The sequence below is a fragment of the Caloenas nicobarica genome, chromosome 28, assembly GCF_036013445.1.
Source record: "Caloenas nicobarica isolate bCalNic1 chromosome 28, bCalNic1.hap1, whole genome shotgun sequence".
NCBI lineage: Eukaryota > Metazoa > Chordata > Aves > Columbiformes > Columbidae > Caloenas > Caloenas nicobarica.
Window position 1 is genome coordinate 2,877,648 of NC_088272.1, and position 17,379 is coordinate 2,895,026.

General features: G+C 51.3%; 1 protein-coding gene across 1 annotated transcript; it reads right to left on the reverse strand.

Annotated features, from left to right (window-relative positions):
* Window positions 1–4,972: 4,972 nt before the first annotated feature.
* On the reverse strand, window positions 4,973–17,169 carry LOC135999373 (olfactory receptor 14A16-like). The gene is made up of 2 exons (XM_065652930.1): window positions 16,279–17,169; window positions 4,973–5,005 (listed from the first exon to the last, which is right to left on the reverse strand). Exons 1-2 carry the CDS (start codon window positions 17,167–17,169, stop codon window positions 4,973–4,975), a joined length of 924 nt encoding a protein of 307 aa, XP_065509002.1.
* Window positions 17,170–17,379: the final 210 nt, after the last annotated feature.

Sequence of the window (17,379 nt, forward strand, 5' to 3'; positions counted from 1 at the left end):
AATCAAAATGCCAAGGGGTTGTAATTCAATCATCAATGTTTCTTTATTTATTTTTCCTGTAAAGCGGCACGTGATAGAGAGAGTGGAGAAAAAGGAAAGGAAAGAAAAGAAAGGGGGAAAAAAAAGGGTTGGCTACCACTACGAGATCCAAACGCATCCCTATGGTCTCAGGTGCCGTGAGAAGGGTCTCAGGTGCCGTGAGAAGTGTCTCAGGGGTCTCTTATTGGTCCATTGGGTGACCTCAAGACCTTCGTCAAGCCTCTGTGCATGCTCTTCTTCACTGGCCTTAGTAGCAGGGAGGAGGTGGGGGCAAGTTTGGCTGAGGCAGCAGGTGAAAATCCATCTTCTGCACAGCAGCTATAGTCCCCAGGTGGGAGAGACCTGTACAACACAATTCCTTTTAGGAGGTGGGGGCAAGTCTGGCTGCGGCAGCAGGTGGAATCCGTACAGCAGCCATTGTTACCTGTAGCCCCTGGGTTGGAGAGACCTGTATAACACAACTTTTTTTGTCAGGCCTCTCTCCAAGTCATTGTCCAATTCTTTCTATCAGGACATCTGTTCTCCAAGTCCCTGATGGTGATGTTCAGGCAAGTACTGTTCTTCGGACCGACTCTTACACCTTCCAATCCCTGATTTCTGTGATTCTGTGAGATGGAGGGGCCAGGAGAGGGAGATGTGAGGAGATGGATGGATGAGGAGATAGAGACACCAAGAGAGGGAGGGTTGGGTGGGTGGTGGGTGAGGAGCTCGGGATGGACAGATGGACAGAGACACGAGGTGATGGAGACACCAGGAGATGGAGATGGAGGGACCAGGAGGTGGGTGAGAAGATGGGGATGGACAGATGGACAGAGGGTGGAGACACCAGGAGATGGAGAATGAGGGTCAGGTGGGCGGTGGGATGAGGAGATGGAGAGATGGCCATGCGGAGGGATGGATGGATGGACAGATGGATGATGGACAAGTAGACGCCGGCCAACTAGATGCCCCCTGCTGGGCCCTCCGCTCACTCACACGTCTTGTTGGGTGACACCAACTTCCTGGTGGCCCCAAAATGGATCCAGACGAACTTCCCTGGGAGAGCAGCAGTGGCCACTGCCCCTGGCAGGCCCCGCCCACAGACCCCACCCACAGGCCCCACCCCCTCCACTCACCAATCAGGAGGAGTTCACGGGAGATGTTAAGGTCTTGTGTTTTCCATCCTCCAGATGAGGCTGGATGAAGTTCGGGAGATGTTTGGGGGTCTCAGTTGAGGTTCAACATCCTCCAGGTGGGACAAAGTTGGGGAGATCTTGGAGTCTTGGAGTTCAACGTTGTCAGTGTGAGGTGGGACAACATTGGGGGAGGTGGTTCATGTCTCCATCCTTCCAGGGGAAGAGGGATGAAGTTGGGGAGATGTTTGTGGGTCTTGGTTGGGGTTCAACATCCTCCGGGTGGGACAACACTGAGGGAGATGTTGGGGGTCTTGGAGTTCTCCACCAGCTAGATGAGGAGAGATGAAGTTGGGGGAGATGGTTGGGTCTTGGGTACTCCATCCCCCAGGTGGGACAACACTGCGGGAGATGTTTTGGAGTCCTGGGTTCTCCACATTGCAGATGAGGTAGGACAAAATTGGCAAAGATGTTTGGAGTCTTGGTTGGGGTTCAACATCCTCCAGGTGAAGAAGGCATGAAGTTGGGGAGGTGTTTGGGGTCTTGGGGTTCAATATCCTCCAGATGGGACAAAATTGGGTGAGATGTTGGGGTTCAACATCCTCTGGATAACGTGGGACAACACTGCGGGAGATGTTTGGTGTCTTGGGATTCTCCACCCTCTAGATGAGGTGGGACAATGTTGGAGAGATGTTTGGGGTCTTGGTTGGGGTTCAACATCCTCCATATGAGGTGGAGTGAATTTGGGGAGATGGTTGGGGTCTTGGGATTCTCCACCCTCTAGATGAGGTGAGACAAAGTGTCCACGAATAGGACATCCTGAGTCTTGATGGCTTCACAGGGTCCAGGGATGTGACATCTTGACCTGGGTGGCCCAAAGTGTCCAGGGATGGGATATTCTAGGTCTTGTTGGCCTAAGGGGTCCAGGGGTGGGACATCCTGCTCTGCGTAGCCCAGAGGATACAGGGATGGGAAATTTTGGCTCTTGATGGCCCAAGGGGGCTGGAGATGGGACAATTTGAGTCCAGGGATGAGATATCCTGGGTCTGGGTGGCCCAGGTGGTCCAGGGATGGGACATCCTGGTCTTGGTGTCCCAAGATGGTTGGACATGGGACATCCTGATCTTGGTAGCCGACGGGGTCCAGAGACGGGATATCCTGCGTCTTGGTGTCCTCACAGGCTCCAGGGATGGGACATATAGGCCTGGGTGTCCCAAAGTGTCCAGGGATGGGACAGTTTAGGTCTTGGTGGCCCAAAGTGTCCGGGGATGGGACATCCTGGCCTGGGTGGTCCATGGGTTGGGGCATTTAACATCTTGATGGCTCAAGATGGCTGCAAATGGGACATCTTGAGTCCCGAGAAGGGATGTCCTTGGTCTTATTGTCCCCAAAGTGTCCAAGGATGGGACATCTTGGGTCTTGGTGGTCTAAGGGGTCCCAGGATAGAACATTTTCAGTATTGGTGGCCCAAAGTGTCCAGATATGGGACATTTTATGTCCCAGTGGCCTAAGGGTTCCAGGGATGGCACATCTTGTGCTGAGTTGCCCAAGATATCCAGGGATGGGAAATTTTGGCTCTTGACGGCCCAAGGGCGCTGGAGATGGGACATTTTGGGTCCAGAGATGGCACAACCTTGGTCTTGGTGGAGCAAGGGGGCTGGAGATTGGACTTTCTGCATCTTGGTGGCCCAAAGTGTCCAGCGATGGGAAATCTTCGGTGCAAGATTTGGACATCTTGGCCCGGGAGCTCCAGGGGTTCAAGGGTTGGGACATCCTGGGTCTTGGTGGCCCCAAGAGTCCAGGGATGGGACATTTTGGGTCCAGAGATGGGACATCTTCACTCCAGGAAAGGGACATCTTGGTCTCAGTGGCCCAAGGGGTCCAGTGATGCGATATCTTGGTCTTGGTGGACCAAGATTACTGGAGGTGGTACATCCTCGTCTTGGTGGCCCAAAGTGTGCAGGGATGGGACTTCTTGTGTTCAGGAATGGGACATCTTGGCCTGGGTGGTCCAATGGGCCCAAGGGTTGGGACACTGTAGGTCTTGGTGGCCCAAGATGCCTGGAGATGGGACATTTTGGGTCTTGGTGGCTTAAAAGTTCCGGAGATGGGACATCCTGCATCTTGGTGGCCCAAAGTGTCCAGGGATAGGACATTTTGTGTCCAGAGATGGGACATCTTGGATCTAGGGATGGGACATCTTGGTCTCAGTGGCCCAAAGTTTCCAGGGATGGGGCATCGGAGCTCTGAGATGGGTCATTTTGGTTCACAGTGGCCCAAGGAGTCCAAAGATGGGATATCTTGGTCTTGGTTGCCCAAGATGGCTGGACGTGGGACATCTTAGGACTTGGTGTCCCCAAAGGGTCTAGGGATGAGACATCCTTGGTCTTGGTGTCCTCACAGTGTCCAGGGATGGGACATCTAGGCGTGGGTGTCCCAAAGTGTCCAGGGATGGGACATTTTAGATCTTGGTGGCCAAATGTGTCCAGGGATGGGACATTTGGGGTCTGGGATTGGACATTTTATATCTTGGTGGCCTAAGGGGTCCAGAAAAGGGACATCCTGGGTCTTGGTGGTTCAAAGTGTCCAGGGAATTGGCATCTTGGCCTGGGTGGTCCATGGATTGGGGCATTTTAGGTATTGGTGGCTCAAGGGGGCTGGAGATGGGACATATTGTGTCCAGAGATGGGACATCCTGGGTCTTGTTGGCCCAAAGTGTCCAGGGATGAGACATCTTGGTCTCTTTGGCCTAAGGGGTCCAGGGATGGGACATCTTGGCTCTGGTTGGCCCAAAATGTCCAGGGATGGGATATCTGGAGCCTGGGATGAGACACCTTTGCTCTCTGTGGCCCAGCTGGTCCAGGGATGGGACATTTTTGGTCTTGGTGGTCCGAGGGGTCCAGGGATGGGACGTTTTAGGTCTTGATCACCCAAAGTCTCCAGGAATGGTACATCCGGGGTCTGGGATTGGACATTTTATGTCTTTGTGGCCGAAGTTGTCCAGAGATGGGAAATCTTGGTCTGGGTGGCCCAAGGGGGCTGGATATGGGACATCTTAGGACTTGGTGTCCCCAAAGGATCTAGAGATGAGACATCCTGGGTCTTGGTGTCCTCACAGTGTTCAGGGATGGGACACCTTGGCCTTGGTGCTCCAAGGGGTCCAAAGGTTGGGACATTTAAGGTCTTGGTGGCCCAGGATGGCTGCAGATGAGACATCTTGGGTCCTGAGATGGGACAACCTGGGTCTTGGTGGCCCAAAGTGTCCAGGGATGGGACATCTGGAGCCTGGGATGGCACATCCTGGGTTTTGGTGGCTCAGTGGGTCCAGGAAAGGAACATTTTAGGTCTTTTGGTGGCCTAAGGGGTCCAAAGTTGGGACATCTTGCCCTGGCTGGCTCAAGGGGGCTGGAGATGGGACATCTTAGGACTTGGTGTCCCCAAAGGGTGCAGGGATGGGACATCCCGGGTCTTCGTGGCCTCACAGTGTCCAGGGATGGGACATCTTGGCCTGGCTGGTCCAAGGGGTGCAAGGGTTGGGACATTTTCGGTCTTGGTGGCCCAAGATGGCTGCAAATGGGACATTTTTAGTCCAGGGATGAGATATCCTGGGTCTTGGTGGCCCAAAGTGTCCAGGGATGAGACATTTTAGGTCTTGGTAGCCCAAGGAGCCCAAGCATAGGATATTTTAGGTCTTGGTCACCAAATGTGTCCAGGCATGGGACATCCTCTGTCTTGGTGACCTCATAGTTTTCAGGGATGAGACATCTTGGTCTTGGTCACCTAAAGGATCCAAGGATGGGGCATTTTGGCACCTGATGGCCTCACAGAGTCCAGGCATGGGACATCTTGTTGGCCTAAGGGGTCCAGGGATTGGACATCAGGGGTCTGGTTGGCCCAAGAGGGCTGCAGATGGGACATCTTGGGTCCAGAGATGGGACATCTTGGTCTTCGTGTTCCAAAGTGTCCAGAGATGAGGCATCTTCATCTTGGTGGCCCAAAGTGTCCAGGGATGGGACATTTTAGTTCTTCGTGGCCTAAGGGATCCAGAGATGGGACATCCTGGGTCTTGGTGGCCCAAAGTTTCCAGGGATGGGACATCTTGGCCTGGGTAGCCCAAGGGGGCTGAAGATGGGACATCTTGGGTCTAGGGATGGGACATCCTGTGTCTTGGTGGCCCAAAGTCTCCAGGCATGAGACATATTTGATCCAGGGATGCGATATTTTAGGTCTTGGTGGCCCAAAGTATCCAGGAATGGGACATCTTGATCTTGGTGGCCCAAGGTGGCTGGAGATGGGACATCTTAGGACTTGGTGTCCCCAGAGTTTCCAAGGATGGGTCATCCTGGGTCTTGGTGGCTTCATGGGGTCCAGAGATGGGATATCTGGGCCTGGGTGGCCTAAAGTGTCTAGAGATGGGACATCCTGGATCCAGGGATGGGACATTTTAGGTCTTGGTCCCAGAGTCTCCAGGGAGGGGATATCCGGTGTCTGGCATGGGACATTCTGGCTCTCGGTGACCCAAGCGTTGCAGGGATGTGACATTTTAGGTCTTGGTGACCTAATGGGTCCAGGGACAGGAAATTTTACCCTGAGTGGCCCAAGGTGTGCAGGGATGGGAAATTTTGGCTCTTAGGGGCCTCACAGTTTCCAGGGATGGGACATAGCGGCAGCGAGAGCGACTCCGGTAGCAGTGCCGGCCATGGCAGCGTGTCTGGCTGCCATCACGTCTCCTCTTTCACCAGGAGCGGGCCACAGTGGGGTGGCCACCTCCCTGTCCTGCCAGAGGATGCAGCTCTGCTGCCCCTGCCCCGCTTTTAAAGGGGTGCCTGGGCAGGGCCCTTTGTGACATCACCAGTGACATCACAATGCCCCACTGTGGCAGTTGCACATCCCCCTGAGATCCAGAGCCTTCAATAGGGCAGCCGATGGCTCCTTCGCACCTTTTGTGCCCCGCTGTGCCTGTCCCCACGTACACACCAGGGTGGTACCAAGGTGCTGACAGTCACATCCTCCCCTGCCCCGGGCAGGGTGACTTCACCTGCACCAGCTGGGGGGCAGGAGGGGTGGGACCCTCAGTCAGTTGACAGGGTCCTCAACAAAGGAGGTGCCCAGAGAGACCAAGAAGCTTCTGGACTATGTTGTAATGCCCACAGCCTGTCACGTCCCACCCTCAGGTATGAGTGCGGAATGGAGGGAATGCAGATTCTCGTTTTCCTGTTTCTGGGAGAGTTTCATCCTCGGTGGAGGAGGGAGCTGAAGGTGTAATGGGTAGGACTTCTTTCATGCTCTGTGAATGTTCTTTTGGATTACGCCACCTTGATACCAGTTTACTCAGTTTATCAAGGGGTAAGCCCTTTATTATATCTCTGGGAACTCCCTTTTTAATTCCTAAAAACCACCGTTGTTGTCAGATCTTAGGTTTTTCTCCCTTTCCTCTTTTAATATGTGGATGCTGCTTTCTCGCAGCACTGGTAGCAGCAGCAGTACCAGTAGAAAGGGGCAGATTCTTTCCTTCAATATGATGGATTGCTCTTGACCTTTCATCTAGGATTTTTACAGGGCCATATTTCCTATTATATAATGTATCAATTCTTGTGCTGCTTCCCCCCACGTCCACACCTTTTTAGTATTTGGTTGGTTGGGGGAAGTCGGGGCAGGGGTGAAGGGTGAATCAATGGCAGTGTCAGCTCCATCCCTCTGGCTCCCACTTCTGGTACCCTGGCTTCTGATCAAACCTTCCAATCTTTCTACTGGGCTCATCAATGCAATTGTCCTTTGAAGGTTTAAGTGACTCTGGGAGTCCCCTTGTCAAGGCAGTCATCATGTCAGGACTCACCGGCAGCATCATTGAGGATTCACATTCGGGAATCAATTTTCATTCATGTATCATTTGCAAGCAGGCTGCTTTGTGTACACTTTCTAGCAATTGATCAGGTGTGCCAGTGATTGCCAGGGGCTCTCCCCTATCTAAAGGGTTTAGCCCTCCAGCCCAATAAGCAGCTCGCTGGGTTAGGGACCATGGGGCACGTCTGTCACCAGTTGTTAAGAAAACTCCATGCCCCCAGTAACCATTAGCTTCCTGTTCACTTAACTGAATTTGGTCTCCCCCAGTTAGGGATATGTGCCACACGTACTCCATTTCAGGTTCTTTAGGGAGGCAACCATACCTTCTCTTTAGCTTGGCCAGCTCGGTGGCAGTGTAAGGTGTTTGCTTAGTTGTAATGTGAGGGTCAGTATCCTCTTCATTTGCATGAAAATATTCTGTTTTCACTAAGGGTCTCACGTGTGGGTATTCCTCATGACGTTTTCTCGCCTCCTCCAATTCTTTCAGAGGGTAAATTTGATTTATTTGTTGGATACTTTTCTCCTCTAGCTCCCGCTCCCTCAGCACTCCCGTGTTTCTTAAACATTCTTCCTTTAGAGTAGCTTTTAATGAGCGGTTTTCTTCCCTCTTTTTCTAATTGTTGTGAACAATTTTCTAATTGTTCTAAATTGGATATTGTTTTTTGCAAAATCTGCACCAGATTTTCAAGGGATTCTATAATTTTGCTTTCATTACTACGCTGCCTGAGGCGATCTTCAATCACTGCGACTAGGGTGGCTCCTCGGACAGCACAGGCTGTAGCTTTGCTGTTATCTGATCTAAACTTAGACTTAGCCTGTAGAGAAATCACTCGGTCCACTACACTCTGTAAATCAGCCCAATTATCACGAGCCCAGTCTTCTCCAGATACAGAGGGTCGAGCCCCATACTTTGCTAAAAGTGTGTAGAACGAGTCTCTATCTTTCCCTAACCAAAAATCTTGATTATCAGCCTTTTCAGTCATTCTTATTATGAAGGGACCAAACCCACTTCAGGAAGGGACAACTTAGTTATACAAAAGCACAGCAACTGCTGTGTCACCCTTCTCTTTCCCGAGTGGTTGGAGGGGCCAAAAATCTGCTATGGGAAGGCTCAACATAGTTACACGAAGACACAGGATTGCCCCTTCACTATCCCTGGCAGGCAATTCTCATCAACATGAGAACAACACCCGTTTTTGCACTTTGAGATCCCAGAGACAGAGCCCTCAACTCAAGTTTGGAGTGCTCAACACCAAGGTGTGTGTGGTGTGTGGGAAATCTGAATCGCCCCCCCCTTGCTTTCTGGACACCTCTCACCTTATCGGGTGTAGGGCCAGGTGTGGCTGGAGCGAAACTTTCTTCCCCTATTACAGACCACACAGTACTCCTGTCCATGACACAAATTTAATGTCACAGTCCATTCGTTGATGGACTCGTGATGGTTCATTTACTTTGATCTCGAAGCGACCAAAATGCCAAGGGGTCATAATCCAACCAAACAGTGTTAACTTTATTATTTTGTCTGTAAATCGGCACGCGATAGAGAAAGTGGAGAAAAGAGAAAGAGAAAAAAAAAGGGGGAAAGAGGATTAGCTACCACCACGAGTTCCAAAGGCGTCCCTATGGTCTCAGGTCCCAAAAGCAGCGTCCTGCTGGTCCTCCGTCATGACGCATGATCCTTTGGTGGTGTGAGCTCCATGATGTCCACTTGGGAATTGTCTTTTATGCTTCTTCGCCCCACCTCGCTCCCAGGGATTGAGGCCAGTCACCGCCTTTTTTTCACCATCCAGGCTTAACTGCGCTGGCCTGAAGAGTCCCCGCTTCGCTTGCCAGAACCCGACTGCGTCGCCTCGGTTCAGGGGTCTCTTACTGGTCCGCTGGGTGACATCAAGACCTTCGTCAAGCCTCTGCCCATGCTCTTCTTTGTTGGCCTTAGTAGCAGGGAGGAGGTGGGGGCAAGTTTGGCTGAGGCAGCAGGTGAAATCCATCTTCTGGACAGCAGTTATTGTCCCCAGGTGGGAGAGACCTGTAGAACACAATTCCTTTTAGGAGGTGGGGACAAGTCTGGCTGCGGCAGCAGGTGGAATCCGTACAGCAGCCATTGTTACCTGTAGCCCCCGGGTCAGAGAGACCTGTGCAACACAGTTCTTTTCCTCAGGCCTCTCTCCAAGCCATTGTCCAATTCTTTCTGTCAGGGTATCTGTTCTCCAAGTCCCTGATGGTGATGTTGAGGGAAATACTGTTCTTTGGACCGACTTTTACAGGAGGTCACGGAGAACACGCAGCCAGGCTCTTCATCATGGTATGTGGTAGAAGCACAGAAGAGAATGGGTGGAAGGTGAGAGAGGTTCAGCCAGGACATAAGGAAAAGCTTTTTCCCCAGGAGCTCAGCCAAGTGCTGTCTCAGGTCACCCAGAGAGGCTGCACAGGCTCTGTCCTTGCAGGTTTTCAATCTCTGATTGAATCAAGGTTGAACACCTTGGTCTGACCCAGTTTGTGACAGGTTGGACTGCAGACTCCTGAGGTCCCTTCAACCTCAGTTCTCCTAACGATCCCATTTTGATGCTGGGCTCTGTTTCTAATAGAAGCAGAGCAGATGATTATGGGCCATGAGTCCAGCTGTGCTGTAGGTGACCATCTAAACCAACATCTCAACCAGTGAACCAGCCAACAGCTCAGTGTGACTCGCTCTGGGCAAAGTGTGAGGAGTCCTGGGCAGGGAAGGTTTAGAGGGCATGGGGTGCTAAGCAAGACACAAAATGATCTTGGCTTAATGCCTGCAGGCCCATCAGATGTCAGTTAATGTCAATGAAAATTAAAATAAGAAGAACTGAAGACAAAGATCCAAAGCAAAGGAAGGTGTCAACATACTTGTCTTTATTTTTCTTTTTTTCTTTGGGAGGGTTTCTTTTCTTTGAAAAGCAAGGAGTTTTCCAGAACTGGGAATGGATTTAGGACACAAATGTCTTCAGCTCCAGGGACACAAACACCTGGTGCCAGTGTAGATGCCCCGGGAACCCCTGCCCAGGCTCCCCCTGCATCGCAAGGTGCTCTGGTCTCCCCAGGTCCTCTGTGATAGATGCCAATCCCAGGCCAGCACCTCAGGTGCACTGGGGCCCCGAAAATGGCCCTGGCTGTTTATGGTGAGACAACTGATGACTGATGTCTGCCTGGAAAGGTGCACTTTGTTGTTGTTGTTGTTTTTGGGTTTGGTTTGGGTTTTTATTTCTGTTTTTTGTTTGTTTTGTTTGTTTGTTTCTGGGGGTTTTTGTTGGCTTATTTTTAACATATTAAAACAAAAATCCAAAACAAACAAAAAAACCCCCACCACAAACACAAAAAAATGCTAAAAAGTGAATTATCAGGAAGTGTACTAAGGGTACAAAAACAATTATTGGTCTTCCCCTGTACTTCTATTACCAACACTCCTTTATTTCATCTCTGTCATCATTCAGGAGTTTCCACCTCTCCTGATTAAATGTCCATGTCAAAGGACAACTTTCCAGCAGACTGTCTGGACGTTTGCCCTTCCCAGTGCTCTCAGGTTTCCTCCTCCATTTGCTCTTTGGTCACTCAGTTGCCTCTCAACTCTCTGCTTTCTGCTTTGAGCTTCAGGGAGTTACAAACTTGCCCCATTCTTCAGAGGTCTAATTAACATCGTAGTCAACAGGTTAATTGTGTTTATATATATCCTTTCCTATCTCTCTGTCTAAAACAGTTCTTGTGTGGATGTCCCGTGTGGATGGTGGACCTCATTAGATCCAGCTCACACACACAGTTGAGGAAAGTGGTTTAGTGTTTATGAAATTGTGTAGTGTTTACACAGGAGAGCAGGTGGGAGCTGGTGTGCAGGAGCTGCAGCATCCACCTGCAGAGCTCAGTGCAGAAGTCTGATGTGAGGAAAAGTGATGCAAGTCCCAGGTGGCCAAGGAGGGAACGGGCAGACTGGGGGTGGGGGGTGAGGAGCAAGGGTGTCCATACAGTGTCCAGCCTCAAGGGACTGTTCTCCTGCCTGTCCAGATGGCTTCAGGAGACCCTCTGGATCAATGTCCATTGCAGAATGCTGCTGTCACTTCTTCTACACACTGAAAAATGACAGAAAATACCCTTGAAAGAAAAACCCCTCCTTTATGAAATCTTCTTTGAAATCTTCATCAGTAAGTGTCCCATTGAAACCTCTCCAGTTAGTTCTACAAGTCTTGAAGATTGGAAGAAAATTAGGAAGGAAACATGGCTTGTTAGGGCTTTCTGTGTTTTAATGAGCCCCATGGTGTATTTGGTGCTGAGTCCATGAACCTCAGATACCAAGGACAGACTGAAGAATCTCCTCAAGAAGCCCAAGTCAGAAGCAAAGCCCAAAGTACCTTGAAGCATTAATGGGCCCCACTGAGGGCTGTTACTGACAAAGCCTCCCCAGGGACTCGTTAGAGCAGATCATTGGAGGCAGTGATTGCATCAGGCAAAGGCAAAGTGCAGCAGCTCTGATGCTGAGAAAACCCTTGATTTGCTTGATGAAGGACAATGGCCAAGCCTTGAGCCCCTGCCCCTGGGAAGGGAGATCCTGTCCCTCACGTGTGTGTCTCAGGGCTCTTCCTGGGGATGTGGGGATGATGCCCAGTGCAGGACAATGGTGTGACACTCCCTGGGGGGTGCAAGGAGGCAATGGGGCGCCATGGCCATGACAACCATGTGTCTCCTCTTTGGCCTCGCTGTCAGGGACATCGGCCATAGCCAAGGGGACAAAGACCTCGGGGCTTTCAGGGACATGCAGCCTTGCCAGCACCCTTGGCCATCTCCACCACAGTCCATCCTACACTGTCTCAGGCCTGTGGCTGTTTCCCCACAGGCTGCAGACACCCCATGCGCTTCCCCAGCTTGTTCTCACCCCAGTGTGTCCCCACCCGTGCTGCTGTCTCTCCATCCCCACCAGCTGTTCCTTGAAACACAAAGCCATGGCTGATCCAGAGTCCTTCTGAATGACCTTAGTACTGTGCTCAGAGTGACATTTCTTTGTCCTGAGGTCCACTCTGGACCTCCAGAGCTGCAGTTTCTGATGGTTTTCCTTTCTCATGCTGTTTCCCATTACCAAAAAAAAAACCAACCAAACAAGCATGCCATCATCTTGGAAAGTGATTTTCAAGATTTCTGAAGCTACTACTACTCTTTCTTGTCATGGTTTTACCACAGCCACCAACTAAGACCATGAGAGCTGCTCACATCCTGCTTCCAGTCCCCAAGTGGGATAAGGGAGAGAACTGAAAGGGAAGGGAGAAACTTGTGGGTTTAGAAAAAAACATAAGATGACAATAAAAACAATAAAAATAATACACTACTAATAATAATATACTTATACTACAATATACATAAAGTAAAATATACGCTACTCAGTGCAAGCCCAACAGAGCTAACCATAGTAGCCGGAAAACTGAAATGAACTAGCTGGAAAAGGCATCTCCAGCTTTATACCGAGCATGATGCTAATGGTAGAGAATAGCTCATTGATTGACTTGGGTGTCAATCAAGGTGCTGTCCTGTCTGTGCCCCCTCCTACCAATTTGCACCTGCAGCTGGACTCCAAAGAAGTCCTTGGTTTCACTAATAGTCAAGGTAAATTAAATAGAAATAGATAAATTAAATTAAGAAAACATACTCCGTGCAATCCCTCATGTAACTCCAGTCACACAGAACAGACAGTCCTGCAGAAGGGAGCACCTTGGTCCTGAACAGCTGATCCCAGCAAGAGAGAGCAAAAAGGCGACACGCAGAAAGGCCCAAGGGCCAACTGCAAAATGGCAGAACAGCAAAAGGCCGAACTAACATCGAACTCCAGACAGAATGAAACTTCTGAATGGAACTAACCAAACCAGCAGGAAAACCCCAAATAACGGATGTAACAAGCCCTAAAAGCCAGCTCCGGCTTTATACTGAGCATGACGCTAATCACAGGGAATATTTCATTGATCAGCCTGCATGTCAATCCAGGTGCTGTCCTGTCTGTGTCCCCTCCTGCCAATTTGCATCTGCAGCTGGATGGCCAAAGAAGTCCTTGGTTTCCCTGACAACAGCCAAGATATCAGTGAGTTCTGACATTCCTTTCATACCAAATGGCAAACACTGTAAAGCTGCTAAAAGAAAAAATTAACTCTATCCCAGGGAAGAAACAGCGTTATTATTCTCATAGCAAATCTAAACAAAAGACTGTAGTAGCTATGAAGGAGAGAGATTCAAAATGCATGAAGAAAATTAACTCAATCTCAGTAAAAACAGCACGTTTCCTCAGCCTCCACTTCACCAGGCTAAAGAAGTTTGGGTCTCTCAACATCTCCACACATGACCCAGACTGTCTCTGGCCACACGACAGCTCCTCCCCGTTTCTCCAGAGTGGGGAACCTCCCACTGGGACACCCCGCTCCAGATGTGACCACACCAGTGCGGAGTCAAGATGGACAATAACTGCCCTTGGCTGGGTGGCCACGCTCCTCCCAGTGCAGCCCAATGTGCTCATGGGCATATTCCTGTTTAGCACCACTGAGAACTGACTGAACAGCCAGGCTCAGAGGGTTGTGACCAGCGGCACAAAGCCCAGCAGGAGGTACCATGAGGAGCACTGAAGGACACCTTGTCCCTACCCAACATCTCCTCCCCACAGGTGTCCCTTGGGTCCCTGGAACCACCTCAGTGACAAGGGGGAGAGCACTGCCTGTATGGGGTGGAGGAGATGGGGTCTGGAATGAGGGTCCTGGGGCAGTTTCTCCTGGTTGTTCGTGCAGCAACAAGCTGGGCTGGATATTTGGAGAGAGGAACTCTTCCTAAGGGCCTCCAATGGGCTTGGGGATGGTCTACAGTTTCCTGCATGCTGCCTTTTCTGGTGGAGATCAGAGGCTGCTGGCCCTTTAGAGGACCCAGGACAGGCCTTGTCCTTCCTCTGGTCACAGCTGGACCCCAGTTCTCCAGCTCGGCCCCAGCTCAGGAGCCTTGTCTAGGGGTGACTTTTGGGGTAAGGTTGACAAGAGGGGTGCATAAGTTTGTCTTAAGGACATGTGATGAGCACCAGGACTGAAGTACCAGAGCAAAATGATGTGGCTTCTGGGCGAATACTTTCTTCGGTGCAAATCCTGACACAGAGTCCCAGACTTGCTTTCCATGCCACCCTTCACGAGGGATGATGCACTAAAAGATTGCAAGTGGGGGACACCAATCCTTCTCCAGCTACTTCCAGGGCCTGGTGAAGCACCAGGACAGCAAGGACTTCTGGCCCTGCACCCTGAACTCTGGGTATTATCTTGGGGCAGCTGAACACCAGCATTTTTCTCTCCAAGGCAATTTCCAGCCCCGGTCAGCTCCTGTCTGATCTCCCCCCATCCCTCCTCTGATCTGGTCTGGTGCTCCTGGCCCCTTCCCTGTGCTCCCCACAGGGCCCCAACCTGGCACTGATGCTCTACAGAGCAGGTTGGCTGCAGGACCATGGGGTGACTCCACACTGGTTGTGCTGCTCAGTGAGGGACACAGATGCAACTGCATGGGCTGCACTGTCACTGAGCTCTTTCCCGGGGGTCTAAAGCTCTGGAATGGGTTCAGAGCATTTCTTGGGACTCACTGGGTTTTCTGCTCATTTTGGTTCAGCAATCCCTTTCTTGTCCTTCAGGTGCCTGGAGATTGGTGCAGGAAGATGCGGCCTATTCCCTTCCCAGGGACGGAATAACAGCCTGTAATTCTTCAAATTCTCCTTCCTGCCCTTCTTGAAGATGGGTTTGACATCTTCCGTTCCCCAGGACCTCAGAACTCCCGTGTTTCTGCGGTCACTTTTGAAAGCACAATCCAGAATCATGGGAAAGGGTGACATAGCAGACAGGAGCACTTGCAATGAGCCTGTCCAAGGGAGCTGAGATGAATCTCCCTGGGCCAGTGGGGTTTGTTCCCGGAGTCACACACAGAAATGCCAGGGTTCCATCAGGCATCCATGTCTGAGCTGGTCTCAGGACTGCTTATGCACCCAGAGATGTTCAGAGACAGAGTCTGTCCCTTTTACTCACAGAGGCAGGAGTCACAGTGTCTCTCTGACCTCCTGTTGCCACTCAAAGGGATGTGAGACACCTCAGCCCTGTGGTGTGTCACCCTGCTCTGCACTCATCTGAGATGTCCCACGTCATGAGGAATGGACACGGGGATCACAGTTCAAGGAAGAAGATCCCAGTGGGTGGTTTCCCATGAGCTGTTACTTCCAGTGTGAAGTGATCTTGGGACACTGTCTGTCCCACAGGCCTTCATGGAGTTCCCAGGAATAGCTGATGGTGTTTGTGCTCACTCGGTTTCATCTCACCTCATGTACATGATGTGCGTGCTCACATCTCATCTGTACAATGCAAACATGGACTTCTGACCTACCCATTCAGGAACAAATTCTCCAAGCTGGTGTGACAGAGCAGTGCTGGAAATGGAGGTTGTGAGGGGCCAGTCCATGACGATGCCCTGGGGCAGCTTCCACGGGGTGTCCAGTGCACAGGGGCACAGCCCAGCCCCTGCTCTGCTGGTCCTGCAGGTCTCTGGCAGGAGGCCTGGCTGTGAGAGGACACTGCTGAGTGCCCAGCCCTGCACACACACACTGTGCAGCTGGACACTGGTGTTTGCATCTGTGGCCACTTTTTTGGGCATGTTCTTGAGAGAATCTTTGTAAGAAGAGCTAAACCTTCTGGCCCTGACCATAGGAGATCACCTTTCTTTCTGGAAAGGCTGTTCTGAGGCCAGCTCTGTCACAGCAGTGCCCATGGCCTGTCCCTGCCAGCGCTCACAGGACTGACACACAGCAGGACGGTGACCAGGCTGCCAGAGCACTCAGGCCTTGCACCAACACAAGGGATGAGAAGGAGAGTGTGGGAGTGGAACGTGAACAGCTCTGGAAGGCCAAGCGCTGGTGCTCCCTGGCAGGGCTGCCAGGCTGGACTATCTTCCCCTCCTCCCATGCACACAGGAACTGTCCCTGCAGCTCCAAACAGGCCTTGCAGGAAGGATATAGTGAAAATGAAGTCACTACAGGATGCTTTATTTTGTTTAAATACACACAGATCATGGATCCTCATTTACACAGCCAGGGGTTATAAAAGAAAAGCAGACAGTGAATTAGAAAGGGGATGAAAATGTTATCACAATTTAAAAAAAGGCTAATAACAACAGAAAATACAGATGAGAGACTGGACCTGTAACTAGTTACATTAAAACTGCTATGTAGAAGCAGATGGACAGTTTATTGCTTCAGAAAACACTAAGATATGAATTTCCACAGGGCATCCTTGAGCTCCTGGTTCCTCATGCTGTAGATGAGGGGGTTCACTGCTGGAGGCACCACTGAGTACAGAACAGACACCACGAGGTCCAGGGATGGAGAGGAGATGGAGGGGGGCTTCAGGTGGGCAAACATGCCAGTGCTGACAAACAGGGAGACCACGGCCAGGTGAGGGAGGCACGTGGCAAAGGCTTTGTGCCGTCCCTGCTCAGAGGGGATCCTCAGCACGGCCCTCAAGATCTGCACATAGGATACCACAATGAACACAAAACACCCAAATCCTAAACAGACACTAACCACAAGGAGCCCAGCTTCCCTGGAGTAGGACTGTGAGCAGGAGAGCTTGAGGATCTGGGGGATTTCACAGAAGAACTGGTCCAGGGCATTGCCCTTGCACAGCGGCAGTGAAAAGGTATTGGCCGTGTGCAGCAGAGCATAGAGAAACCCAGTGGCCCAGGCAGCTGCTGCCATGTGGACACAAGCTTTGCTGCCCAGGAGGGTCCCGTAGTGCAGGGGTTTGCAGATGGCAACGTAGCGGTCATAGGACATGATGGTGAGAAGTGAATATTCTGCTGTAGCACAGAAAAAGAAAAAAAAGAGTTGGGCAGCACATCCCGAGTATGAGATGGCCCTGGTGTCCCAGAGGGAATTAGCCATGGATTTGGGGACAGTGGTGGAGATGGAGCCGAGGTCGAGGAGGGCGAGGTTGAGGAGGAAGAAGTACATGGGGGTGTGGAGGTGCTGGTCACAGGCTATGGTGGTGATGATGAGGCCGTTGCCCAGGAGGGCAGCCAGGTAGATGCCCAGGAAGAGCCAGAAGTGCAAGAGCTGCAGCTCCCGTGTGTCTGTGAAGGGCAGGAGGAGGAACTGGGTGATGGAGCTGCTGTTGCACATTTGCTGATGAGCATGGGGCACTGTCACAGGAGCAAAAGATAGTGATAAGTTAGGGGAGACTTCTCTGAGGAAAATCAAAGCCATTTCTCACACACCCTCCCCTGCTCCACACCCCTTGTCCTTTTCCAGACCTTCCTTCGGGTCCGTGGCTGAGCCCTGGGTGGTGCTGGCTGGAGGTGCCGTGAGGAGCAGGGCCTGTGCCCGCTGGCT

What these genes read in the sequence shown, in the direction of transcription:
- LOC135999373 (XM_065652930.1), bottom strand. Translation starts at nt 17,169, where the DNA reads ATGTGCAACAGCAGCTCCATCACCCAGTTCCTCCTCCTGCCCTTCACA. An exon ending in GGAACCAGGAGCTCAAGGAT is followed by an intron (nt 5,006 to 16,278) that starts GCCCTGTGGAAA and finishes TGGACCCCTTAG; the next exon opens with GCCAACAAGATGTCCCATGC.